The following is a 27602-nucleotide window of genomic DNA, read 5'->3' as shown; positions in this document are numbered from 1 at the left end:
TTCTTTAACACTGCTTCTCGGCTGCAAAGGGAATTTTTTTATTTTTTAGTGCAAATTCTCTTAGGATCTTTTAATTATGCATTGACAAATGTTATGTGTATTTATTTGAGGTTACGCCAAGATTTTTTTCTTTGAAACATGACCCTTTCTCTGAGGAGTGAGATGGTGTTGCTTTGATTTTGAGGTTCTTCATGATTGAATATTTTGATATGAAAAGGCAAGATAAGTGTATTTTGGTTGTGAGGGTATAAATTTGTTATTTTGTTCTAGATTTTATTTTTATAAGAAATGAGTGAATTTTCTGCATTGTTGTGACAAAATACTGCTAATTTTGCAGGATGAAATTGCTCCATTTGTATCTTCTATTTTCTTACGTAGGCTGCTTTTTCCTGGGGTTCACCATGCTATGGTGCTCAGGAAAACTTTACAAGAATATAACAAGCACTTTACGGATTCTGAGTTTGACTCCTTTACTGTTGATGGACTAAAAAATGAAATTCTTTCACTTGTTGAGCATCAGGTATTTTCTTGATTCCCATTGACTTTTTAAAAAGCACTATTCTTTTCAACAATTAGATATTTTTTCGTCTTTCTCTTGCATTTCTTGTAGCCTCTGCCCCACTCAATATACATTGTCCTTTATATATTTAGATAAATTAATTTAGATATGCACTTTGAACTTTCAATTCACTCATGCTTACTTTCTCAACTTTCATTTAGATCATGTCAAATCACATTTTACAACTTTGATCTCCAGTTGAATTTGACTGGGAGCTTCATGATTGCTGGGTTGCTATTCTTTAAATTGAATTTAAGCATAATTTTCAAAAGGCTACCAAAATCTGAACCCAGCGATTCTTGGAGTGAAAGGTAGACATGATAGTTTATTCATTTTTTTTAATTGATTACATATGTAGGTAATTATGTATCTATATACATACCAATACCTAGAGTCACATACGCACGTGCATAGGGGACACTATATATACGTACACATTTGTCTTTCTTTTTCTGTTTGTGGAAAGGGGTAGGGGATCAAGAAGTTAAAGGGAGTTGATAACTGTGTGTTCTATTGTAGGGTGGCTGTGAAAATCCGGTTTCAATGCTTCAATGTTGGAAAACTCTCTGTACTCGCTATGTCAATAATTGGTGTAAAAACAATGTAGCTTGTGGTCTACTGTTGGATTCAGTCACGGGAGCTGTTGGTTTAATCAGAAAAAATGCAATCTCCCTATGCCGTGGTTTGGAGGACGTAGAGCATCTTATCTATGGTATGTCAAACTTCATACCGATAAACAAAATCCTACACAAGCTTTTTGACTGCATTTCTTTTATCAAATGTCCACAATTGTTTCTAATGCAGACATTTCTTTATTTTGTATGCTATCAGGTTCTTTTAATGAACTTGGCAATAATACAAACTCTGCACTGCAAATTCCCGGTGATGAGCTTGACCGGGAGATTCTTTTTGAGTTACTCCAGTGTGTTAGTTGTGTGAGCCAGCAGTTGGGCAAAGCCTCTTCGGTTATATTTGATGAGTCACTTCTTAGCACACCTCATATCTCGCCCGAGGAGGTTGTACCTCGCTTTATGAAGATTCTACAAACAGGATATGGTTCATCAATTGCAGCTCTACAAATATCAGATTTGGGAGCTGATATTGCATGGGAGAAAGAAGTGTCTAATCACAGAAGTTTAAGAAAATTTTCAAAAGATATGTTTTTGTCCCTTCATTCTTTATGCAATAGAGCTAACACCTGGGGCAAAGTTTTGGATGTTATCGAGAGCTACTTAAGGTTTCTAGTGCCTCATAAAACTGTACTCAAATTGGGTTCTGAAGCAGTCTTCAATGTTAATGGTTTTGCGATAGTGCAGGCTACTTCCCAAATTGCCAAAGTTATGTTTGAATCTGCATTGGATGTTCTTATGCTGCTAAGCTATATGGTTAGCATCAGTGGGCAGGTTAGTTTCAAAACAACTGCACTAGGTACATAAAAGTTCCCAATGATATCACACATTTTTTCTAATTGGCTTCACATCTTTTAGAAATAATTTTTCTTACTTTCTGCATGTTTGGTATTTCAATCAACCATTGGCATAAAGGGTTAAAACAGTCGTGGAAGGTAAAACACAAAAAACAGTTCAACTCAACTATACCAAAAATCTTACATAATTATAAATCTTTGTAAGTTGTCCACGTTTATTCTGATGCCAATAATACTCATTAGACTTGTTGATCATATTCATTGGGCAAATTATCATTTTCATCCTCTTTCTTGATCAACACATCTAGGTATCTTTCTATGAAGGATATTTTTTATTTTCAATGGTTGCACGAAAGAGTATTTGCGTCAATGTTTGCTTTAGTGGGAGTAAATGCATACACTGCCTCACATGAGATGTTGAGGCAGAAATGCTTTTGCATTTTATTTTACATTCTAAAGTGTTTCCAGTGGAAATGTATAATCTTGTTCAGTTTATGAGCCAGTAATCACTGGGGAGCCTAAATGTACCAATTTAGAAAAAGAGCAATGTAGTCCATGCAAAATGTGAGATTATTTTTCTGGTCGATTCATCAAAATCAAAACAAAACTGGTATGGCACACTGATAGATATCTTTAAAAAGGCTCTTTTGGATGAGAATGGATTTTGAATCTCTAACGTTTTCATGACTAGATCAGGATGTTGTGTGTATGAAATGCAGAATAGAGTAAAGCTCCTACATCTTTATTGTTAGATGCCAAAAGGATTCTGAAGTTTGTCAACCTATTTTTGGCTTTACAAATTCTTAACAATTTCAATTCATGTCAAGGAAAGTGAAATTCCTCTAAGATATGGTACCATGACTGTATTGTATAATTATACTGGGAGGAGGATTTTGGGAGCATTATGCTGAGCCAGATACTCAGCTTCGTTCTATAATGCTTGTCCATGTGGTATTCAGTGTCTACATGCATATCAGATGTTGCAAAAATTACAAAATGAATCCCTATCACTCGAATAAATAAATTAGTCCTATGCAACTATTTGTTTAAACTTAGTGCCTTATTTTTATTTGCCTCGAAATATTTTCTTTATCTTTAGAGAACCATGTTATTGGGAGTTTTATTTCATTATGGAGGCCACAAGTGTTAAAAGTGTTTCTAATAAGTTTTAGGATCTTATTTGCCCTCCACTTTTCAAATCGTCCAGGACTCCAGATGGGATCCTGATTATATAAACCAGAATGTTGTTGTATCTCTTACTCTGTCAGCATTAAGGTTTTAGGAAGTTGAGCTGTTTACACCTTGAAATTTCATAACTTTTGGTTAACAAATGTATACTAGACTCTACACATCCGTGTGTGTTAGGAAGCTGGAATTAATGTATTTATCGCGAAGTACTTAAAATTGGGTTGGACCGGCTGGTTCGATAGGAAAAACTGGAACCGGACCGAAATCCGGTCCAATCAAAATATAAAGACCGGATGTGAAGAAACCGGTGAAAAATCCAGAAACCACCAGGTTCAACCAAAAACCGGTTAACCAGTCCACTATTTCTTTGGTTAAGCATTGTATAAGGTTTCAAACAAAACAACCAACATCCAAAACTGTCTTAAACAAATACAAATAATTGTGTCTATATACAAATACATATATTTGGATGTGTGAGAGAGAATATAAGAGGCGGCAAGCATTAGAGGATCTATTTATAGGAAAATATTTTAGTTTTTTCTATAGACTAATTATATTGAATAGAATCGGGGACTAATTCACACTATATAGAATAATTATAGTTTCCTTATATAGCTTTGTAATATCTACAAATTAAAGGGAGTATACACTAGAAATTCATTCAGCAAATCGTGTCATGGTATCAAAACCCTAACCTTCTCTTTCGAGTGTCTGGTAAGGAGTGAACTAAGCTTTGTTGGCGGCATCTCGGTTTCATCATAGTCGGCGTCACCTATGGTCGACTCTTGCTATTTAGCGTCACCTTTGTTTAACTCCATTTCATCGCAGCAGGGTCTTTGTTCGTCTCAGTCGGCGTTAAGTTTGGTCGCCAATCGTTATTTTCAGTGCTATGTGAAATTGTACTTCCAATTTTCAGCTTGTCTAGGGTTGAGTTTTGGCCGGCGCATCTATGAGTTTGGTCAGAGTTTTCTCTTCTCTTGTAGCATGCATTTTGGAGTTCAGCCGGTCTTCTCCCATCGGTCGCCTTTGTGAGTTCGGTTTGGTTTTGTTTTGTTTTAACAGATCATGTTTTGTTTAGTTTTGGTGGGCTGTTAGTTTAGTCTGATTTAATTGGACAAATTGTTGGGCTTGGATATGTTGGCCCATTAGGTTGGGGCGTTGGTCTAATCGGAAACTAGAATATTGTTTGAGCTAATCTATTGTGCTTAGGTTGAATTTATTTGGTGGGCTATGATTAATTTATTTTGGTGGGACTATTCACTGTTTCATCATGTCAATTGAAAAGACTGGCTCCATTTGTATTTGTATTACTGGAAACAACTACTCGTCATGAGCATTTCATTTTTAGTTATTGGTTGAAGGCAGATGTGATTTGTGGGGAAGGGGGGGGGGTTGTAGTGATGGAAGTATTCTGCTTCCTGATCAAGAGAAGGATAAGAAGTAGCTTGCTCGGAAAACAAAGGATTCTTGGATTATGGCTAGGATCATTGGAATTGTTGATGCTCAGATTGTTCTTAATCTCAAGCCCATGTGGAAGAAAATCTACACTCAAAACTAGATGCTTGGCGGCTTTAGGTGGAGTTTAAATTAGCAATTTCTCTTAGGACTCTCCATCCATTGAAGATTATTATTCTGGTTTTTCTAATCTTTGGATTGAGTACACAGATATCATTTATGCTTCGGTTTCACCCAATGGATTGAAAGTTGTCCAAGCTGTGGGTGAAGTCACCAAAATTGATTAATTTCTTATGAAATTGTGAACAATTTGAATCCATTCGGTCTAGTCTTATGAATCACAAATTTATTCCAGTGTTGGATGGCTGTTTGGGTGAATTGTTGAGGAAAGAGCAACGACTTATCACTCGTACCTCGTTTGAGCAACATCAAAATCAAGTAACACCGAACTCTATTGCATATGTTGCTCAAAGGAAATTCAAACCGCGAGATATGTCTAGCGTGCATTATTACAGATGTAAGGGTTTGGTTACATGGCTCTCCAATGTCCCAGAAAGTATGTAATTATTGCAAGAAGCTTGGACATGTCATTATGGAGTGTCCTACTCATCCTCCGTATAAGACTGGAGGTGAGCCTCTAGTTCTACTCTGCCAATTGCTCCCACTCAGGTACCCTCTTCCAGTGCTTCCCAAAACTCCATCGCCTCTAAGATGATCCAACAAATCGTTATCTTTGCTTTGTCTGCCTTAGGTGTCTTAGGTAATGCATCACATGCTCCTTGGTTATTAGACTCGGGTGCTTCTAACCATATTACTGATAATCCTCTATTGCTTAATAATCTTAGACCATATATTGGACCTCACCATATACATATACATACTGTTGATGGTAACACCCTTCCTATCTCGGCCGTGGGTGATGCATCACCAGATTTGCCTAATGTTCTAGTCTCTCTTAGTTTATCAAAACAACTTGTTGATAACAATTACACCATATCCTTTTATTCTTCCAGTTGTCTTGTGCAAGATCAGGTGTCTTGGAGGACGATCATGAGGGGCCTAAGGAGGGACGTCTATCTCCTATTTTAGCATAAGTATATTTAAGACTTGATTATGTTGGCTAATCTATCCGAAGCCTCCTCTGTTGATACTCCTTTGGAGCATAATGTTAAGTATCGAAAAGATGAGGGCAATATTCTGTATCACCCTACTCTATATTGAAAGTTGGTGGGCAATCATCTATCTCACTATCACACGTCCTAATATTTCCGTCACAGATCATATTGTCAGCAAACTTATGGACACCCCTCATCATCTTCATTTGGCGTCTGTTCGTCGCATTATTCGATATCTAATTGGAACTACTCATTGTGATCTGTTCTTCCCTTGGGGGATGCATCTTGAGCTCACCTCTTATAGTGAAGCCGACTGAGTTTGTTGTCCTGATTCTCGTCGATTTACTACTAGATGGTGTATCGTTTTGTGCAATGCTCTCATTTCTTGGAAATGTAAGAAACAAGACTGTATTTCTAAGTCCTCAACTAAGGCTAAATATCGTGCCATGTTCGTTGCATGTTCTGAGGTTGTGTGGCTGTGTGGTTTTATTGCGGAACTTGTTGTTTTCCAATCTCAGCCTACATCTCTTCATGGTGACAACACTAGTGCTATTTGGAATGCGGCTAATCCTATGTACTATGAGCGCTCCAAAACATATTGAAGTGGACTGTCTTTACATCCGGGATGTCTATGATTCCAAAGTCATCACTCTTCCTCATGTTTCCACTAGTCAACAGGTTGCAGATATCTTCACCAAATCTCCGACTCGTCTCCGTCATAATTTTCTTCTGCACAAATTGATGCTTGTGTACTCACTAATATCAATTTGAGGATCTGTTTATAGCTAAATTTATTAGTTTTGTTCTACAAACTAATCATATTGCATAGAATCGCGGATTAATTCCCATTGTATAGAATAATTATAGTTTCCTTATATAGCTTTGTAATATCTATAAATTAAAGGGAATATATACTAGAAATTCATTCAGCAAATCATGTCAGCATGAAGGTGAAATTAAATGAACCTGGAAAAGAAGGCAGGCAGGCAAGTAGCCACATATTCATAGTAGGGTTTGGATATCATCATATATCTGTATATGTGAGAAGACGAGGTGGCGAAAAGTTGAAATTTGAAATAAAATGAATTTGACAAGAAGACAGGCAGCGGCTTATTCATAGTAGGGTTTGGATATATGGATTGGTTTGGCCCATTGAATTTAATTTTTTTAATTTAGTATATAAATTTATTTATTATTATCATTTTGATTCCAGGTCGACCTCCATTCGACCGTTTAACTTTTTTCTGGTTGATGGCTGGGCAGTTTTCAGAACATTGATTTATCATATGAAGAAATTCTAACTCATTCTTTACTTTAAAGATGACTGTTTCATGCATTATATGAGAAATTCTAACTTGTTTTTTACTTATACAGATTAATATGACACACGACGATGTTTCAAGAGTAAAAGTTGAGTTAATTCCTATGATTCAAGAAAGTCTAACCGAATGGCATATTATCCATTTCTTTGGGACCACACCATCTGAATCTCCTGCAATTGAAGATTTTAGTTCTCAACTTTCATCTTTACAAATTGGTAGGATTATCCAAACTTCTTGCTGTTTAGTTTCTCTGTTTCTCTCAGTTTATGACATTAATGTGATTGTTTATCAACTTATCTTGGTAAACATTAAATATTGATGGAGATATTACATAGTTTCTTTAGTTGTAAGTTTATTGGTCTAATTATTTTTCGGCTTCATGGTGTGTGTGTCTATATATATATATATATATATGAAAGAATAGCAAGTCAGCATAGACTGATCACTGATGGACATGTAGTTGGAGTTTATTCTACTTAACTTTCTTGCATTTTTTTTTGAGATTGATTTATAATCTAGAATTGAATTGTTTGATGCTTTTTACTTTCGATCATGGTCAGATGGCAATGATGATAAAAGGTCGTGGAATGAGAGGCTTGGGAAGTGTGATTTTCCTCTAGCTTTTATCCTATTATTAAGTATGCAAAGTTCCTCTGGAGATCTGGGCCACCTCTCTTTCAGAAGACACTCCAATCCCAGCAGCTTAATTAGTTTAAGTCGGGAGTTCACTAGCTGGATAATATGGGGAAGAGATGGAAAAGAATCTTCTATATCTTTCAGCCATTCAATTGATCTTGCACTAGTCTTACTTAGACATGGCCAGTTTAATGCTGCCGAGGTTTGTTGCTTTTGATTTGCTATAATATCGTTATACTATTTTATCTCTGAACATAATAAATCTGGGAATGATTCTCAAACAAGATTTTGTTTCATCTAGTATCTGCTTACTTTGGTGGATGCATATTCACACAAGGAGAAAATATTTGGAAGCCTTCAGGTTGTGGGTGGGAAATTACCCACACTCCTCCATCTTCTTGGATGTTGTCTTGTTGCTCAGACACAAAATGGATTGTATCGCCCATTTAAAGACAGGAAACTCAGTGAATCCGTTCGCTGCTTTTTCAGGTATTCAAGGTTTTTCATCATCCACTCTATATTAAACAGAAAACAAATTCGAGAACCAAAAAAAAAAAAGTCTGTGTGTGGTTTGTTTCCTCCCATATTCAAGATTTTCTTGTTTGGGACTTGTTTTCTGTATCTTGTCTGGTTGTCTCACGTCTGTAATGTCCGTCTCTCAGGCTCTTTTCTTTTGAGCATGGGCTGATTGCTGTTGGTTTGTATTCTAGCTGGTTATGAATAGCAATTATATATATATATATATATGTATATATCCAAGTTATTTATTTATTTATGGAAGTCTTTGTTTCAATTTCACTGAAGCAGTTGTCAGATTGATCCTTGCACAAACCTCTCTCTGGAGTTCTAATTTAGAACTGCTATCTTTAGCTACATTTATGGAAGATAAGGAAGTAACATTTTTATGCTGTTGATGTTTTTTTGTACAGAGCTGCATCACTGGAAGGAGCTTCCCAGGCTTTGCAAAGTTTGCCACATGAAGCAGGATGGCTGAGTGTTGGTTTCAGTATGTCAAACTGTTACCTTCCTCTCATTTTTCATGATCTTAGATGGTACTATTTTTTTATTCATGTATTTCCTTCCAGCTGGTTCTCTCCCGCCTGCAGCATGGAAGCTTCAATATTATCAATGGGTGATGCAGATATTTGAACAATATAATATGAGTGAATCTGCTTGCCAATTTGCTCTGGCTGCACTTGAGCAAGTTGACGAAGCTCTTAGTCCTATAGATAGCAGCTCCAGGGAAGATTTCCTTGGGGAATCAGTAACTTCAGTAAAGGGCCGACTTTGGGCAAATGTCTTCAAGTTCACTTTGGATCTTAATTACTACCATGATGCATATTGTGCAATAATTTCAAATCCTGATGAAGAGAGCAAGAATATTTGTTTGAGGCGTTTCATAATCGTTCTTTATGAGCGTGGTGCAATAAAGGTGTTGTGGCCATTCTTGCCTTTGTCTCTTATTTCTATTTTCTTCCCTTGGCCTATTTGTTCCCTTTGCCATATATTTTCTGTATGTAGCATTTGACTTTCCATATTTATGTGTAGAAGAGAAGATATTAAGTGCAGACTATATTAAATCATAGTTCTTTTCTGTTGTGCTCAATGAACTATCTATAATTGGAATACTGTTTCAACTATATTGTTTGTGCAATGTTGTTGTCCACAGTGGTTTTCTTTTTTCTTCCTTTCCTTTCTTTTCTTAATCTTTTAATTCTTTTGCAAAATAATTGCACACAATGCTCACGAACTCAAAACTTTTCTCGAATCTATCAATTACAGTTCTCTGCAGTGCTTGTGCAGCATTGACATTATAGTACCGCACATTTTAGCAAAGATTAAAGCCCTGTTTGAGCCAATTTGTTGAGAATAAGATATTGTAAAAAGTGATTTGTGGTTAAAAAGTAGTAAGTTTTGGGTTTACGTGCAAAATTATTTTATTCGGAGAACTATGGTTGAAAATGAGTTTTATAGAATGGGGCTCTAACAGGGGCTAAATTTTATTGACTCCTATTACTTTGAAGTAGTTAGGCTTTCTGAAGCCTCTTTTTTCTTTTCTTCCATTTTCAGTAAAGTCCTTTTTTCATTTTTTTCAGATGAGTGAATGTTCACTAAAATACCTTTATACTGCAAAAAAAAAAGCTCACGGTGTTACTTTGGGTGTTTTTGTGCTCATATTGATTGCAGATACTTTGTGATGGCCAGTTACCTTTGATTGGTTTTGTGGATAAGGTAGAGCGGGAACTTGTGTGGAAGGTATTTGATGATTTCGCAATGACTTGAAGTCTTCTATTTTTCAAGTTCTTTCTTGGCAGACTAATATCTTTTGAGATATTTCTTCTGCAGGCAGAGCGTTCAGACTCTTCAGCCAAGCCAAACCCATTCAAATTACTTTATGCATTTGAGATGCACAGAAATAACTGGCGGAAGGCTGCAAGTTATATGTACCTGTATTCCGTGCAGATGAGAGCTGTAGCAGCATTAAAAGATCACCAGCCCAGGTCTTTGGCTCTGCAAGAGAGGCTGAATGGGCTATCTACTGCTATTAATGCTCTACATCTTGTTCATCCTGCATATGCTTGGATTGAAGCTCCGGTTGATGAAACTTTTCTATATAAAGAAAACTACCCAAGTAAAAAGGCTAGGACAATCATGGAAGGAAAAGGTATATTATCCTCCGCAGTGAATTTATGTTTAGGAAACTGTCAATGTTGCCATGTTCGTTGACTTTATTCTGCTATTCATCCTTCTGTTCCTCCTCTCTAATGTTTACTCAGGACAGTAATTTGTTTTCTTTCCTCTCCTGTTTCAGCTCTTGATGATGATGGTCAGCCTCAAAAGCTGCAATCATATTTGGATGTTGAGAAACTTGAAAATGAGTTTGTTATAACATCAGCAGAATATTTACTTTCTTTGTTGAACGTCAAGTGGACTTTCACTGGTAAGACCGTGCATGGTTAGTTATCTTGGAAAAAAAATGAAAAGTTATAGGTTAATTAGTTTCCTTCTATGATTTTAACGGTGAAAATGTTTGCCTACTTAAAATGATTGTTACTACTTGTTTGATCAACTTTTTCTTGAATATGAAGTTTGATTCCTTGCATGAATTATCCTATATATTGACTTCTACGGACTACTATTTTCTTATTTCAATCCAAATTATAAGACTAAACAGCATTTTCTGCATTTCAAGCCTAGATATATTGAGGCTTCTCATCTTACGCCAAGGCCAGCCCTTTTAGTCACTTAGTTAGTTGTATTTTCTTACGTAGGCTGCTTTTTCCTGGGGTTCACCATGCTATGGTGCTCAGGAAAACTTTACAAGAATATAACAAGCACTTTACGGATTCTGAGTTTGACTCCTTTACTGTTGATGGACTAAAAAATGAAATTCTTTCACTTGTTGAGCATCAGGTATTTTCTTGATTCCCATTGACTTTTTAAAAAGCACTATTCTTTTCAACAATTAGATATTTTTTCGTCTTTCTCTTGCATTTCTTGTAGCCTCTGCCCCACTCAATATACATTGTCCTTTATATATTTAGATAAATTAATTTAGATATGCACTTTGAACTTTCAATTCACTCATGCTTACTTTCTCAACTTTCATTTAGATCATGTCAAATCACATTTTACAACTTTGATCTCCAGTTGAATTTGACTGGGAGCTTCATGATTGCTGGGTTGCTATTCTTTAAATTGAATTTGAGCATAATTTTCAAAAGGCTACCAAAATCTGAACCCAGCGATTCTTGGAGTGAAAGGTAGACATGATAGTTTATTCATTTTTTTTAATTGATTACATATGTAGGTAATTATGTATCTATATACATACCAATACCTAGAGTCACATACGCACGTGCATAGGGGACACTATATATACGTACACATTTGTCTTTCTTTTTCTGTTTGTGGAAAGGGGTAGGGGATCAAGAAGTTAAAGGGAGTTGATAACTGTGTGTTCTATTGTAGGGTGGCTGTGAAAATCCGGTTTCAATGCTTCAATGTTGGAAAACTCTCTGTACTCGCTATGTCAATAATTGGTGTAAAAACAATGTAGCTTGTGGTCTACTGGTGGATTCAGTCACGGGAGCTGTTGGTTTAATCAGAAAAAATGCAATCTCCCTATGCCGTGGTTTGGAGGACGTAGAGCATCTTATCTATGGTATGTCAAACTTCATACCGATAAACAAAATCCTACACAAGCTTTTTGACTGCATTTCTTTTATCAAATGTCCACAATTGTTTCTAATGCAGACATTTCTTTATTTTGTATGCTATCAGGTTCTTTTAATGAACTTGGCAATAATACAAACTCTGCACTGCAAATTCCCGGTGATGAGCTTGACCGGGAGATTCTTTTTGAGTTACTCCAGTGTGTTAGTTGTGTGAGCCAGCAGTTGGGCAAAGCCTCTTCGGTTATATTTGATGAGTCACTTCTTAGCACACCTCATATCTCGCCCGAGGAGGTTGTACCTCGCTTTATGAAGATTCTACAAACAGGATATGGTTCATCAATTGCAGCTCTACAAATATCAGATTTGGGAGCTGATATTGCATGGGAGAAAGAAGTGTCTAATCACAGAAGTTTAAGAAAATTTTCAAAAGATATGTTTTTGTCCCTTCATTCTTTATGCAATAGAGCTAACACCTGGGGCAAAGTTTTGGATGTTATCGAGAGCTACTTAAGGTTTCTAGTGCCTCATAAAACTGTACTCAAATTGGGTTCTGAAGCAGTCTTCAATGTTAATGGTTTTGCGATAGTGCAGGCTACTTCCCAAATTGCCAAAGTTATGTTTGAATCTGCATTGGATGTTCTTATGCTGCTAAGCTATATGGTTAGCATCAGTGGGCAGGTTAGTTTCAAAACAACTGCACTAGGTACATAAAAGTTCCCAATGATATCACACATTTTTTCTAATTGGCTTCACATCTTTTAGAAATAATTTTTCTTACTTTCTGCATGTTTGGTATTTCAATCAACCATTGGCATAAAGGGTTAAAACAGTCGTGGAAGGTAAAACACAAAAAACAGTTCAACTCAACTATACCAAAAATCTTACATAATTATAAATCTTTGTAAGTTGTCCACGTTTATTCTGATGCCAATAATACTCATTAGACTTGTTGATCATATTCATTGGGCAAATTATCATTTTCATCCTCTTTCTTGATCAACACATCTAGGTATCTTTCTATGAAGGATATTTCTTATTTTCAATGGTTGCACGAAAGAGTATTTGCGTCAATGTTTGCTTTAGTGGGAGTAAATGCATACACTGCCTCACATGAGATGTTGAGGCAGAAATGCTTTTGCATTTTATTTTACATTCTAAAGTGTTTCCAGTGGAAATGTATAATCTTGTTCAGTTTATGAGCCAGTAATCACTGGGGAGCCTAAATGTACCAATTTAGAAAAAGAGCAATGTAGTCCATGCAAAATGTGAGATTATTTTTCTGGTCGATTCATCAAAATCAAAACAAAACTGGTATGGCACACTGATAGATATCTTTAAAAAGGCTCTTTTGGATGAGAATGGATTTTGAATCTCTAACGTTTTCATGACTAGATCAGGATGTTGTGTGTATGAAATGCAGAATAGAGTAAAGCTCCTACATCTTTATTGTTAGATGCCAAAAGGATTCTGAAGTTTGTCAACCTATTTTTGGCTTTACAAATTCTTAACAATTTCAATTCATGTCAAGGAAAGTGAAATTCCTCTAAGATATGGTACCATGACTGTATTGTATAATTATACTGGGAGGAGGATTTTGGGAGCATTATGCTGAGCCAGATACTCAGCTTCGTTCTATAATGCTTGTCCATGTGGTATTCAGTGTCTACATGCATATCAGATGTTGCAAAAATTACAAAATGAATCCCTATCACTCGAATAAATAAATTAGTCCTATGCAACTATTTGTTTAAACTTAGTGCCTTATTTTTATTTGCCTCGAAATATTTTCTTTATCTTTAGAGAACCATGTTATTGGGAGTTTTATTTCATTATGGAGGCCACAAGTGTTAAAAGTGTTTCTAATAAGTTTTAGGATCTTATTTGCCCTCCACTTTTCAAATCGTCCAGGACTCAAGATGGGATCCTGATTATATAAACCAGAATGTTGTTGTATCTCTTACTCTGTCAGCATTAAGGTTTTAGGAAGTTGAGCTGTTTACACCTTGAAATTTCATAACTTTTGGTTAACAAATGTATACTAGACTCTACACATCCGTGTGTGTTAGGAAGCTGGAATTAATGTATTTATCGCGAAGTACTTAAAATTGGGTTGGACCGGCTGGTTCGATAGGAAAAACTGGAACCGGACCGAAATCCGGTCCAATCAAAATATAAAGACCGGATGTGAAGAAACCGGTGAAAAATCCAGAAACCACCAGGTTCAACCAAAAGCCGGTTAACCAGTCCACTATTTCTTTGGTTAAGCATTGTATAAGGTTTCAAACAAAACAACCAACATCCAAAACTGTCTTAAACAAATACAAATAATTGTGTCTATATACAAATACATATATTTGGATGTGTGAGAGAGAATATAAGAGGCGGCAAGCATTAGAGGATCTATTTATAGGAAAATATTTTAGTTTTTTCTATAGACTAATTATATTGAATAGAATCGGGGACTAATTCACACTATATAGAATAATTATAGTTTCCTTATATAGCTTTGTAATATCTACAAATTAAAGGGAGTATACACTAGAAATTCATTCAGCAAATCGTGTCATGGTATCAAAACCCTAACCTTCTCTTTCGAGTGTCTGGTAAGAAGTGAACTAAGCTTTGTTGGCGGCATCTCGGTTTCATCATAGTCGGCGTCACCTATGGTCGACTCTTGCTATTTAGCGTCACCTTTGTTTAACTCCATTTCATCGCAGCAGGGTCTTTGTTCGTCTCAGTCGGCGTTAAGTTTGGTCGCCAATCGTTATTTTCAGTGCTATGTGAAATTGTACTTCCAATTTTCAGCTTGTCTAGGGTTGAGTTTTGGCCGGCGCATCTATGAGTTTGGTCAGAGTTTTCTCTTCTCTTGTAGCATGCATTTTGGAGTTCAGCCGGTCTTCTCCCATCGGTCGCCTTTGTGAGTTCGGTTTGGTTTTGTTTTGTTTTAACAGATCATGTTTTGTTTAGTTTTGGTGGGCTGTTAGTTTAGTCTGATTTAATTGGACAAATTGTTGGGCTTGGATATGTTGGCCCATTAGGTTGGGGCGTTGGTCTAATCGGAAACTAGAATATTGTTTGAGCTAATCTATTGTGCTTAGGTTGAATTTATTTGGTGGGCTATGATTAATTTATTTTGGTGGGACTATTCACTGTTTCATCATGTCAATTGAAAAGACTGGCTCCATTTGTATTTGTATTTGTTTTACTGGAAACAACTACTCGTCATGAGCATTTCATTTTTAGTTATTGGTTGAAGGCAGATGTGATTTGTGGGGAAGGGGGGGGGGTTGTAGTGATGGAAGTATTCTGCTTCCTGATCAAGAGAAGGATAAGAAGTAGCTTGCTCGGAAAACAAAGGATTCTTGGATTATGGCTAGGATCATTGGAATTGTTGATGCTCAGATTGTTCTTAATCTCAAGCCCATGTGGAAGAAAATCTACACTCAAAACTAGATGCTTGGCGGCTTTAGGTGGAGTTTAAATTAGCAATTTCTCTTAGGACTCTCCATCCATTGAAGATTATTATTCTGGTTTTTCTAATCTTTGGATTGAGTACACAGATATCATTTATGCTTCGGTTTCACCCAATGGATTGAAAGTTGTCCAAGCTGTGGGTGAAGTCACCAAAATTGATTAATTTCTTATGAAATTGTGAACAATTTGAATCCATTCGGTCTAGTCTTATGAATCACAAATTTATTCCAGTGTTGGATGGCTGTTTGGGTGAATTGTTGAGGAAAGAGCAACGACTTATCACTCGTACCTCGTTTGAGCAACATCAAAATCAAGTAACACCGAACTCTATTGCATATGTTGCTCAAAGGAAATTCAAACCGCGAGATATGTCTAGCGTGCATTATTACAGATGTAAGGGTTTGGTTACATGGCTCTCCAATGTCCCAGAAAGTATGTAATTATTGCAAGAAGCTTGGACATGTCATTATGGAGTGTCCTACTCATCCTCCGTATAAGACTGGAGGTGAGCCTCTAGTTCTACTCTGCCAATTGCTCCCACTCAGGTACCCTCTTCCAGTGCTTCCCAAAACTCCATCGCCTCTAAGATGATCCAACAAATCGTTATCTTTGCTTTGTCTGCCTTAGGTGTCTTAGGTAATGCATCACATGCTCCTTGGTTATTAGACTCGGGTGCTTCTAACCATATTACTGATAATCCTCTATTGCTTAATAATCTTAGACCATATATTGGACCTCACCATATACATATACATACTGTTGATGGTAACACCCTTCCTATCTCGGCCGTGGGTGATGCATCACCAGATTTGCCTAATGTTCTAGTCTCTCTTAGTTTATCAAAACAACTTGTTGATAACAATTACACCATATCCTTTTATTCTTCCAGTTGTCTTGTGCAAGATCAGGTGTCTTGGAGGACGATCATGAGGGGCCTAAGGAGGGACGTCTATCTCCTATTTTAGCATAAGTATATTTAAGACTTGATTATGTTGGCTAATCTATCCGAAGCCTCCTCTGTTGATACTCCTTTGGAGCATAATGTTAAGTATCGAAAAGATGAGGGCAATATTCTGTATCACCCTACTCTATATTGAAAGTTGGTGGGCAATCATCTATCTCACTATCACACGTCCTAATATTTCCGTCACAGATCATATTGTCAGCAAACTTATGGACACCCCTCATCATCTTCATTTGGCGTCTGTTCGTCGCATTATTCGATATCTAATTGGAACTACTCATTGTGATCTGTTCTTCCCTTGGGGGATGCATCTTGAGCTCACCTCTTATAGTGAAGCCGACTGAGTTTGTTGTCCTGATTCTCGTCGATTTACTACTAGATGGTGTATCGTTTTGTGCAATGCTCTCATTTCTTGGAAATGTAAGAAACAAGACTGTATTTCTAAGTCCTCAACTAAGGCTAAATATCGTGCCATGTTCGTTGCATGTTCTGAGGTTGTGTGGCTGTGTGGTTTTATTGCGGAACTTGTTGTTTTCCAATCTCAGCCTACATCTCTTCATGGTGACCACACTAGTACTATTTGGAATGCGGCTAATCCTATGTACTATGAGCGCTCCAAAACATATTGAAGTGGACTGTCTTTACATCCGGGATGTCTATGATTCCAAAGTCATCACTCTTCCTCATGTTTCCACTAGTCAACAGGTTGCAGATATCTTCACCAAATCTCCGACTCGTCTCCGTCATAATTTTCTTCTGCACAAATTGATGCTTGTGTACTCACTAATATCAATTTGAGGATCTGTTTATAGCTAAATTTATTAGTTTTGTTCTACAAACTAATCATATTGCATAGAATCGCGGATTAATTCCCATTGTATAGAATAATTATAGTTTCCTTATATAGCTTTGTAATATCTATAAATTAAAGGGAATATATACTAGAAATTCATTCAGCAAATCATGTCAGCACGAAGGTGAAATTAAATGAACCTGGAAAAGAAGGCAGGCAGGCAAGTAGCCACATATTCATAGTAGGGTTTGGATATCATCATATATCTGTATATGTGAGAAGACAAGAGGTGGCGAAAAGTTGAAATTTGAAATAAAATGAATTTGACAAGAAGACAGGCAGCGGCTTATTCATAGTAGGGTTTGGATATATGGATTGGTTTGGCCCATTGAATTTAATTTTTTTAATGTAGTATATAAATTTATTTATTATTATCATTTTGATTCCAGGTCGACCTCCATTCGACCGTTTAACTTTTTTCTGGTTGATGGCTGGGCAGTTTTCAGAACATTGATTTATCATATGAAGAAATTCTAACTCATTCTTTACTTTAAAGATGACTATTTCATGCATTATATGAGAAATTCTAACTTGTTTTTTACTTATACAGATTAATATGACACACGACGATGTTTCAAGAGTAAAAGTTGAGTTAATTCCTATGATTCAAGAAAGTCTAACCGAATGGCATATTATCCATTTCTTTGGGACCACACCATCTGAATCTCCTGCAATTGAAGATTTTAGTTCTCAACTTTCATCTTTACAAATTGGTAGGATTATCCAAACTTCTTGCTGTTTAGTTTCTCTGTTTCTCTCAGTTTATGACATTAATGTGATTGTTTATCAACTTATCTTGGTAAACATTAAATATTGATGGAGATATTACATAGTTTCTTTAGTTGTAAGTTTATTGGTCTAATTATTTTTCGGCTTCATGGTGTGTGTGTCTATATATATATATATGAAAGAATAGCAAGTCAGCATAGACTGATCACTGATGGACATGTAGTTGGAGTTTATTCTACTTAACTTTCTTGCATTTTTTTTTGAGATTGATTTATAATCTAGAATTGAATTGTTTGATGCTTTTTACTTTCGATCATGGTCAGATGGCAATGATGATAAAAGGTCGTGGAATGAGAGGCTTGGGAAGTGTGATTTTCCTCTAGCTTTTATCCTATTATTAAGTATGCAAAGTTCCTCTGGAGATCTGGGCCACCTCTCTTTCAGAAGACATTCCAATCCCAGCAGCTTAATTAGTTTAAGTCGGGAGTTCACTAGCTGGATAATATGGGGAAGAGATGGAAAAGAATCTTCTATATCTTTCAGCCATTCAATTGATCTTGCACTAGTCTTACTTAGACATGGCCAGTTTAATGCTGCCGAGGTTTGTTGCTTTTGATTTGCTATAATATCGTTATACTATTTAATCTCTGAACATAATAAATCTGGGAATGATTCTCAAACAAGATTTTGTTTCATCTAGTATCTGCTTACTTTGGTGGATGCATATTCACACAAGGAGAAAATATTTGGAAGCCTTCAGGTTGTGGGTGGGAAATTACCCACACTCCTCCATCTTCTTGGATGTTGTCTTGTTGCTCAGACACAAAATGGATTGTATCGCCCATTTAAAGACAGGAAACTCAGTGAATCCGTTCGCTGCTTTTTCAGGTATTCAAGGTTTTTCATCATCCACTCTATATTAAACAGAAAACAAATTCGAGAACCAAAAAAAAAAAAGTCTGTGTGTGGTTTGTTTCCTCCCATATTCAAGATTTTCTTGTCTGGGACTTGTTTTCTGTATCTTGTCTGGTTGTCTCACGTCTGTAATGTCCGTCTCTCAGGCTCTTTTCTTTTGAGCATGGGCTGATTGCTGTTGGTTTGTATTCTAGCTGGTTATGAATAGCAATTATATATATATATATATATGTATATATCCAAGTTATTTATTTATTTATGGAAGTCTTTGTTTCAATTTCACTGAAGCAGTTGTCAGATTGATCCTTGCACAAACCTCTCTCTGGAGTTCTAATTTAGAACTGCTATCTTTAGCTACATTTATGGAAGATAAGGAAGTAACATTTTTATGCTGTTGATGTTTTTTTGTACAGAGCTGCATCACTGGAAGGAGCTTCCCAGGCTTTGCAAAGTTTGCCACATGAAGCAGGATGGCTGAGTGTTGGTTTCAGTATGTCAAACTGTTACCTTCCTCTCATTTTTCATGATCTTAGATGGTACTATTTTTTTATTCATGTATTTCCTTCCAGCTGGTTCTCTCCCGCCTGCAGCATGGAAGCTTCAATATTATCAATGGGTGATGCAGATATTTGAACAATATAATATGAGTGAATCTGCTTGCCAATTTGCTCTGGCTGCACTTGAGCAAGTTGACGAAGCTCTTAGTCCTATAGATAGCAGCTCCAGGGAAGATTTCCTTGGGGAATCAGTAACTTCAGTAAAGGGCCGACTTTGGGCAAATGTCTTCAAGTTCACTTTGGATCTTAATTACTACCATGATGCATATTGTGCAATAATTTCAAATCCTGATGAAGAGAGCAAGAATATTTGTTTGAGGCGTTTCATAATCGTTCTTTATGAGCGTGGTGCAATAAAGGTGTTGTGGCCATTCTTGCCTTTGTCTCTTATTTCTATTTTCTTCCCTTGGCCTATTTGTTCCCTTTGCCATATATTTTCTGTATGTAGCATTTGACTTTCCATATTTATGTGTAGAAGAGAAGATATTAAGTGCAGACTATATTAAATCATAGTTCTTTTCTGTTGTGCTCAATGAACTATCTATAATTGGAATACTGTTTCAACTATATTGTTTGTGCAATGTTGTTGTCCACAGTGGTTTTCTTTTTTCTTCCTTTCCTTTCTTTTCTTAATCTTTTAATTCTTTTGCAAAATAATTGCACACAATGCTCACGAACTCAAAACTTTTCTCGAATCTATCAATTACAGTTCTCTGCAGTGCTTGTGCAGCATTGACATTATAGTACCGCACATTTTAGCAAAGATTAAAGCCCTGTTTGAGCCAATTTGTTGAGAATAAGATATTGTAAAAAGTGATTTGTGGTTAAAAAGTAGTAAGTTTTGGGTTTACGTGCAAAATTATTTTATTCGGAGAACTATGGTTGAAAATGAGTTTTATAGAATGGGGCTCTAACAGGGGCTAAATTTTATTGACTCCTATTACTTTGAAGTAGTTAGGCTTTCTGAAGCCTCTTTTTTCTTTTCTTCCATTTTCAGTAAAGTCCTTTTTTCATTTTTTTCAGATGAGTGAATGTTCACTAAAATACCTTTATACTGCAAAAAAAAAAGCTCACGGTGTTACTTTGGGTGTTTTTGTGCTCATATTGATTGCAGATACTTTGTGATGGCCAGTTACCTTTGATTGGTTTTGTGGATAAGGTAGAGCGGGAACTTGTGTGGAAGGTATTTGATGATTTCGCAATGACTTGAAGTCTTCTATTTTTCAAGTTCTTTCTTGGCAGACTAATATCTTTTGAGATATTTCTTCTGCAGGCAGAGCGTTCAGACTCTTCAGCCAAGCCAAACCCATTCAAATTACTTTATGCATTTGAGATGCACAGAAATAACTGGCGGAAGGCTGCAAGTTATATGTACCTGTATTCCGTGCAGATGAGAGCTGTAGCAGCATTAAAAGATCACCAGCCCAGGTCTTTGGCTCTGCAAGAGAGGCTGAATGGGCTATCTACTGCTATTAATGCTCTACATCTTGTTCATCCTGCATATGCTTGGATTGAAGCTCCGGTTGATGAAACTTTTCTATATAAAGAAAACTACCCAAGTAAAAAGGCTAGGACAATCATGGAAGGAAAAGGTATATTATCCTCCGCAGTGAATTTATCTTTAGGAAACTGTCAATGTTGCCATGTTCGTTGACTTTATTCTGCTATTCATCCTTCTGTTCCTCCTCTCTAATGTTTACTCAGGACAGTAATTTGTTTTCTTTCCTCTCCTGTTTCAGCTCTTGATGATGATGGTCAGCCTCAAAAGCTGCAATCATATTTGGATGTTGAGAAACTTGAAAATGAGTTTGTTATAACATCAGCAGAATATTTACTTTCTTTGTTGAACGTCAAGTGGACTTTCACTGGTAAGACCGTGCATGGTTAGTTATCTTGGAAAAAAAATGAAAAGTTATAGGTTAATTAGTTTCCTTCTATGATTTTAACGGTGAAAATGTTTGCCTACTTAAAATGATTGTTACTACTTGTTTGATCAACTTTTTCTTGAATATGAAGTTTGATTCCTTGCATGAATTATCCTATATATTGACTTCTACGGACTACTATTTTCTTATTTCAATCCAAATTATAAGACTAAACAGCATTTTCTGCATTTCAAGCCTAGATATATTGAGGCTTCTCATCTTACGCCAAGGCCAGCCCTTTTAGTCACTTAGTTAGTTGCTATCTTTACATCTTTTCTTTCAGGAAATGATGGACCATCATCTGACCTAATTGATCTGCTGGTCGAATCAAATTTATATGATATGGCATTTACTGTGATCCTTATGTTTTGGAAGGGTTCTAGACTGAAAAGGTATTACTCCATCTGCATCTCATATTTGTCTTCCCATAAGTAGTCCCCGAATTTCTTTGACGTGCTTTTATATATGATGTGTTGTTCAGGGAACTTGAAAGAGTATTTACTGCAATGTCATTGAAATGCTGTCCTAGCAGACCAATACCCCCATCGTTTGGGTAAATATATCAAAGATACATTTACTTGCCGTTCTTGGGTCTTCTCGTTTTAATCTTTTTCTCATTCAGTGGTCCATTGAAGTAGTTAATATTTGCTTTTCAGGAATGATAGTAAAACAAATTGCCTTCTGTTGACTTCATCACAAGATGAGGTAGTTAGTCGTGGCTCACTTGATGTGGGTACAACAGTGCAACAATCTATGGGCAATCGCCAGTGGGAAATGCTTGAAGTCTATCTTGTTCGTATTTCTTTTAAGCCTGTTTGACTTCTTTGCAATAGTATGTTTGTCTTGGATCTGAGCAATATTATGTTTGTCTCTGATTAGATGCAGTAGCCATGAAATGTGGCAAATTTGTTTCTCTACACTATTTGGTTCCCATTTTATTTCTTTTTCCAATCTATATTCCTGAAGATCAATATGCTCCATGACATTTATGTTTTCTGATGCTTCATATGCCGTGAGCTTCCTTGTATTGCCATTGTGGGTGATGCTGTACCCTGCATTTACATTATTTAATCTAAACATCTAATATTCACAGGCCATATTGTGTAATTATTATTCGCTACTTTATGGTCATTCTCTATAATATTGACATAAATTTTAAGTATTTTATTCTTTAATCTAAATTTGATACTCATTAGGCTTATGTTCTGCCCTTGTAGTTTTAAGTCTGCCTCAAGTAAATTATTCATCTAGGCCCTTTTGACACATGGATAGGGTTAATTTTTTTGCTTTCGATCTCAGAGTCTTCCCGAGTAAAGGGTATGACCTCAAATATTTTCCTCTTAAATGGTATATTTTTATGTCTCGAGCGAAAAGCTTCAATCGTGCATTTGGAATCTACAGTTTCCTGAAATGATGTATGGTTCTTCATATGCTTTTGCAGTGGGCTTCGCTATAGCATGTCCTGACAAATTTCTCGTTATGGATTATATTGATTTTCTCTCAAGGCTTTCTTTCTTTATAATTACGCCTATTTTTTTTCTTTCTTGTTTCTTTCTTTTTTCACGCTTCATTGTTTTTCAAATTTTATATTAGTTACTTATTTGCTTAATTTGAAGGTGTGCGTAGGTTTGGGGTGTGACCTGTACTGTCTGAAATATGGATGAGCTTGCTCATTGTATATCTGAATCTATTATTTTGTTGAAGATCTAGACTTAAAACGTTCTCCTGCATCTTCTATTGCAGGATAAATATAAAGCATTTCATCCCAGATTACCAGTAATTGTTGCTGAAACTCTTCTTTCTGCCGATCCTGAGATTGAATTACCACTGTGGTTGGTTCGAATTTTCAAGGTAATTCTTTGGTAATACTTCCCAGGTTAATTGAATAATTATTTATGGACTACATTGATTTGATTTTTAAATTATTTATGTACTATTCTTCTTTCTGCCGATCCTTAGAAACTCGTTTTCATACTGCACTGCAAGTTTTCCTAAAATAAGCATTTAGAATGAGTTGAAAGTATGAATTCTACATCTGATTGGGGTTGATGACACTTTTTACAATGCTTAAAGGTGCAACCATACAACTGAAAGTGAAAAATGATGTCGGCTTCTGACTGTGTGCACTTGTGTGTCTCGGTGTATTGTTGTATATGCATTTGAGAGTTTCAGTCTTGCTGATCATGAGACGGACTTGGGCATTATGTGAACAATTTGTGAGTGCAATTAGATTGAAAGACGAGGTAACAAAAGATTCCAAAGTCAACCATATCTGGGGAAACTACTAATTTGACCATATTGCTTAATTATTCCATTAATACCTCAACTGTAACACCTCATATATATATATATATATGCTCGTCTCGATTCTCGCTCTATAAAAGACACTCTTGAGAGAAACCTAACATCTAAACTACCTATGGTAAAAAGTACTACCTACCACCAAGGTGCCATGAGACCATTTGACAAAAAAGGATAAAGGGGGTTGGACAGTAGTAGTTCGTTTATGTACATCCTGTATATATTTCCTCCTCGAAAAGGTCAACCCTTCCCTGCCTAAACGTCAGAAAGCGCGCTTGTGTGTTACACATAAGTATGCATGTATATGCTGTATAGATTCCTCCTCGGAAAGGTAAACCCTTCCCTGCCTAAACCTCAGAATCTTGTGTGCTTGTTCGTTCTAAAATTGAATCACACGTCCACAGTGGTAATCCAACATAATTCCAATCTAGTGTCTGTCAGCTCCCACTGGCCACTGGAGACTTCTAAAGATACAGTTACCAGCCACCATTATCAATTCAAAGACAATCAAATGAACAATAGTCCAATGAGCAGAATAGTGGATGTACACATGCGTACATTGTAGTTTTTGGTCCCCACAACTTAATTTGTATTTTATCATTGCTTAATTTGTGCCCCACGAACTATCAGTTTTGTGCACTGAGATCTCTGGTATCTGCCCTGGCTAATACTGAATACCGTTGTCACGTTCCTCCATCTCACTTAACATACCATCAAATATCTTGTGCCATTCCTAGTCATTTCCTGGGTCACCATGAGGTACTTCTGCCTTGTGGTATATACACATCTAAAGAACAAGTCCAATGAGCAGAATACTCAATCTTGGCCCCCACAACTTAATTATTTGAATGTTGCATAAGTATACACTGTATACTCTTTCACTAATCAGCACTTGAAGGGATTGAAACTATTAAGCTTTAACGCAGGAGCCATTTTTTTAATATTGATGCCATATATTATGATTCCTACTTCCTATTCTAGCTTCAGAACACCCTCTATAATTCAAACTTATTGGGAACCAAGGATCAAGTAAATTTCATGTTGTTGAAGCATAGTTTCTTATTTTTTGGGTAGTTGGTTTTTAATACTGTATCATATAGTTTAACATGCCTATTATATTTGCTTTGTTTTAACTGCAGCAACTTGTTAACCGTTTCCTAATCTTTCATGGTCTGTGACAGGGTGTTAGAAAGGAAAGAAACCTAGGAATGACTGGAAATGAGTCCAATCCAGCATCCTTGTTTCGCCTATATGTTGACTATGGCCGACTTGCAGAAGCTACTAATTTACTAATTGAGTACATTGAATCCTTGGCATCGGTAAGTTCGCTCTTTCTTCTCGCCAGCTCAGCGTTTAAGACCTTGGAGCTCTGTACTGTCAAAGAGTGAATTGAACATTATAGTGAACAAGATTTAGTTTCTCATTCTTTCTTTGTATTGTCTACCGGTATCAAATCCTCCCTACCAAATATTCTATGAATATATTACCTTTGATTTCCATATTCTTATTTTGTTGGCTGGGAACTGAAGAGCTTTACCATTTATCTGCAGCGACCAGCAGACGTCATTCGTCGTAAAGCACAATTTGCAGTTTGGTTTCCCTATACTACAATCGAACGTCTGTGGTGCCTTCTCGAGGAATCTATCAGATTGGGCCACAGGATCGATCAGTCCGAAAATCTGAAAAAATTGTTGCACAGCGTGCTGGTGAACCATCTCAATCTGGTGCATTGCTTCTCTAGACTCTTTTTCCTCTGACCAACTAATTTGTCTGCCAAACAATGACACTAACCATCATTCTCGTTTTTATTTTCCTCCAATTTTCAGCTTAAAGTAGATTCAGACGATGTTCAGTCTTCTCCAGTCCTCAAAACCTCGTCGTAGCAGTTTTTGAAGCTATGAGACGTTCTAGATTCTTCCATTTTCGGTAGGAGCCTCACAACTTATATGTCTGCCTTTCATCTAGTACTACTACCATGCCAAATCAATTTTGCTTGGCAGCAAATTGGCTGGATCAGTTGTCTTGTGGAGGCTAGATGTGGCTCAAGATTCATCCAGGCTTAAGTTCTCAGCTGTCAGTTTCAAATATTGTAGAACTTAATATTTGTTTTGTGTTGTATTGAATTGTATCAAATTAATTATGATCAAGAAATTTTATTGGTAGAGCTTTCTTTTCTTGACTGAAGATTGAGATGAGATGTCAATGAATGAAAAATGTGAATCCTTGGGAATGATTGAATTCTACCTGGGCTGGAGATGTCAATGTGTTATAGGATGAAGCAAAGTCATAATTGAAGACTATGGTGCAGAGAATATTTTTAGAATCAATTGTAATGAGGTAACAAGGGGGACCTTATATGCCATCCTTTGAATTTTTATAAGACGAGAAATTAGTATGGTGTTGGAGTTGTCACACATTTAATTCGATGTGGACGACAATTTCATTAAGAAGTAAAAATGTATTATAATAGTATGTTGCTTCATTATTCAATGAAATAAAATGTAACACAATTTCATTAAAGACCTATCCAATGTCACTTAATTGGTACAATTGTGATACAGATACATTACAACTTAAAAAGATTTGTGAAAAAAGCCAGTTAGTCAAGGTTAAAAACAGGGGAGGAGACGGACTGAGGTAGTGGAAAATTGTTTGAAGTTTTTTGTTTTAATTTTTCAAACTGTCCAATCGAGGAGCGACACGTGTTATCCCTGTTTTGAGCCTATTTTTCACTCTCGATGTGTAGCACAACTGGAGATTTGTTTACCAATAAAAAATGTGACAAGATTTAATTGGGTCAAAATGTAATCAACCAAATAAAAAATCACATCATCGATCTGTGAAAAAAATATATATATAAATGGTAATGTATAATAAGTATTTTTATAATCGAAAATATATCTATAATAATGATAGGTAGCATTATTCATTGAAAAATTTTTGTTTACCATTCCCTCGAAATGACAACTTTGTTCGCAGTTATTTTTATTGAACGAGCTTAATCAACAATTTTAGTTCGATATTTATTAACTATGTGTTTCATCTTACAGCAATTATAAAATATAATTGTATTAAAAAAAAGATATTTATTTATTTTTATCTATGTGTCACCAACCTAATAATAAAGCTTATTTGGAAAATGTTTATAAATGATTTTATTTATAAATGGACAAAAATAAATAATATATGTTGATTGTGAATTTCACGAAATGTATGAATAAAAATTATAATTTGACATTTTTTGATCATTTCTTACGGCTATAAAACACTTGTCAAATATAGTCTAGTGCAATTGAGGGAGGAATATATTACTTGTAAATTTATGCGTCCGAACAATAATAAAGAAAATATTATATATTCAAAGTTCAACTGTACAAGTTTTTTAACTACACATTTGATCAATTTTTATTAAAATTTAAGTAATAATCTGATTTTAATCTCTCCCAAACAGTGGCCTAATCAATTCAAGAGCAATAAATAAAAGTCGCTTAAATTGTGAAGAAAATTAAATCCCAAAACCCCTGCATATGATAAATTAAATTATAATTAGCCAGTAATTGTTTTGTTAAGGAAAAAGAGAGGTGCAGAGTCAAGCAAGTTGGCGGACTCTTTCACGCAATATCTGCGTTTGATTTTTTAACTTACAAGAAAGAAGCAAAAAAATTCAGCAGAAAAGGAGTGAACATCAAGAAAACACACTACTCCCTGCAATTTCCCCTTTTTCACCAACTTTCTTTAATAATCTTTTGTTTTTTTTTTTTTTTTTTTTTTGTTGAAGTTGATAGACTTATTCTTCTCGGAAAGCATATGAAGTGATCCTTTTTTCTTTTTCTTTTTTTGGCTTTTGATTTTTTGAATTACCAAGCTTTATTCTTTTTCTGATTTTCGTGATTTAGCTTTTTTATTATTGTTATCATTTACTTGTGTAGCGTGTGTATAGTATATGTAAGTAGATGTTATTGAGGATGATAAAGAAAGGAAAACGGTAATTTATACTTTCTGGTG

The 27602-nt window shown here is 35.9% G+C and overlaps 1 protein-coding gene across 1 annotated transcript; it reads left to right on the top strand.

The window, feature by feature from the left end:
* Nucleotides 1–341: 341 nt before the first annotated feature.
* Nucleotides 342–25853, top strand: LOC111387718 (nuclear pore complex protein NUP160). Its single transcript, XM_023012302.1, has 19 exons — nucleotides 342–409; nucleotides 11005–11115; nucleotides 11674–11866; nucleotides 11986–12557; nucleotides 17721–17883; nucleotides 18223–18500; nucleotides 18600–18787; nucleotides 19228–19304; nucleotides 19384–19730; nucleotides 20486–20554; nucleotides 20645–20963; nucleotides 21111–21239; nucleotides 21580–21688; nucleotides 21778–21849; nucleotides 21953–22088; nucleotides 23040–23147; nucleotides 24779–24916; nucleotides 25148–25321; nucleotides 25424–25853. The coding sequence occupies exons 1-19, from the start codon at nucleotides 407–409 to the stop codon at nucleotides 25478–25480; spliced, it is 3243 nt and encodes a 1080-aa protein (XP_022868070.1). The 5' UTR covers nucleotides 342–406; the 3' UTR covers nucleotides 25481–25853.
* The last annotated feature ends 1749 nt before the right edge of the window (nucleotides 25854–27602 follow it).

Source organism: Olea europaea, chromosome 3, assembly GCF_002742605.1.
Source record: "Olea europaea var. sylvestris chromosome 3, O_europaea_v1, whole genome shotgun sequence".
Lineage (NCBI taxonomy): Eukaryota > Viridiplantae > Streptophyta > Magnoliopsida > Lamiales > Oleaceae > Olea > Olea europaea.
This window is presented reverse-complemented; position numbering and strand designations above follow the sequence as displayed.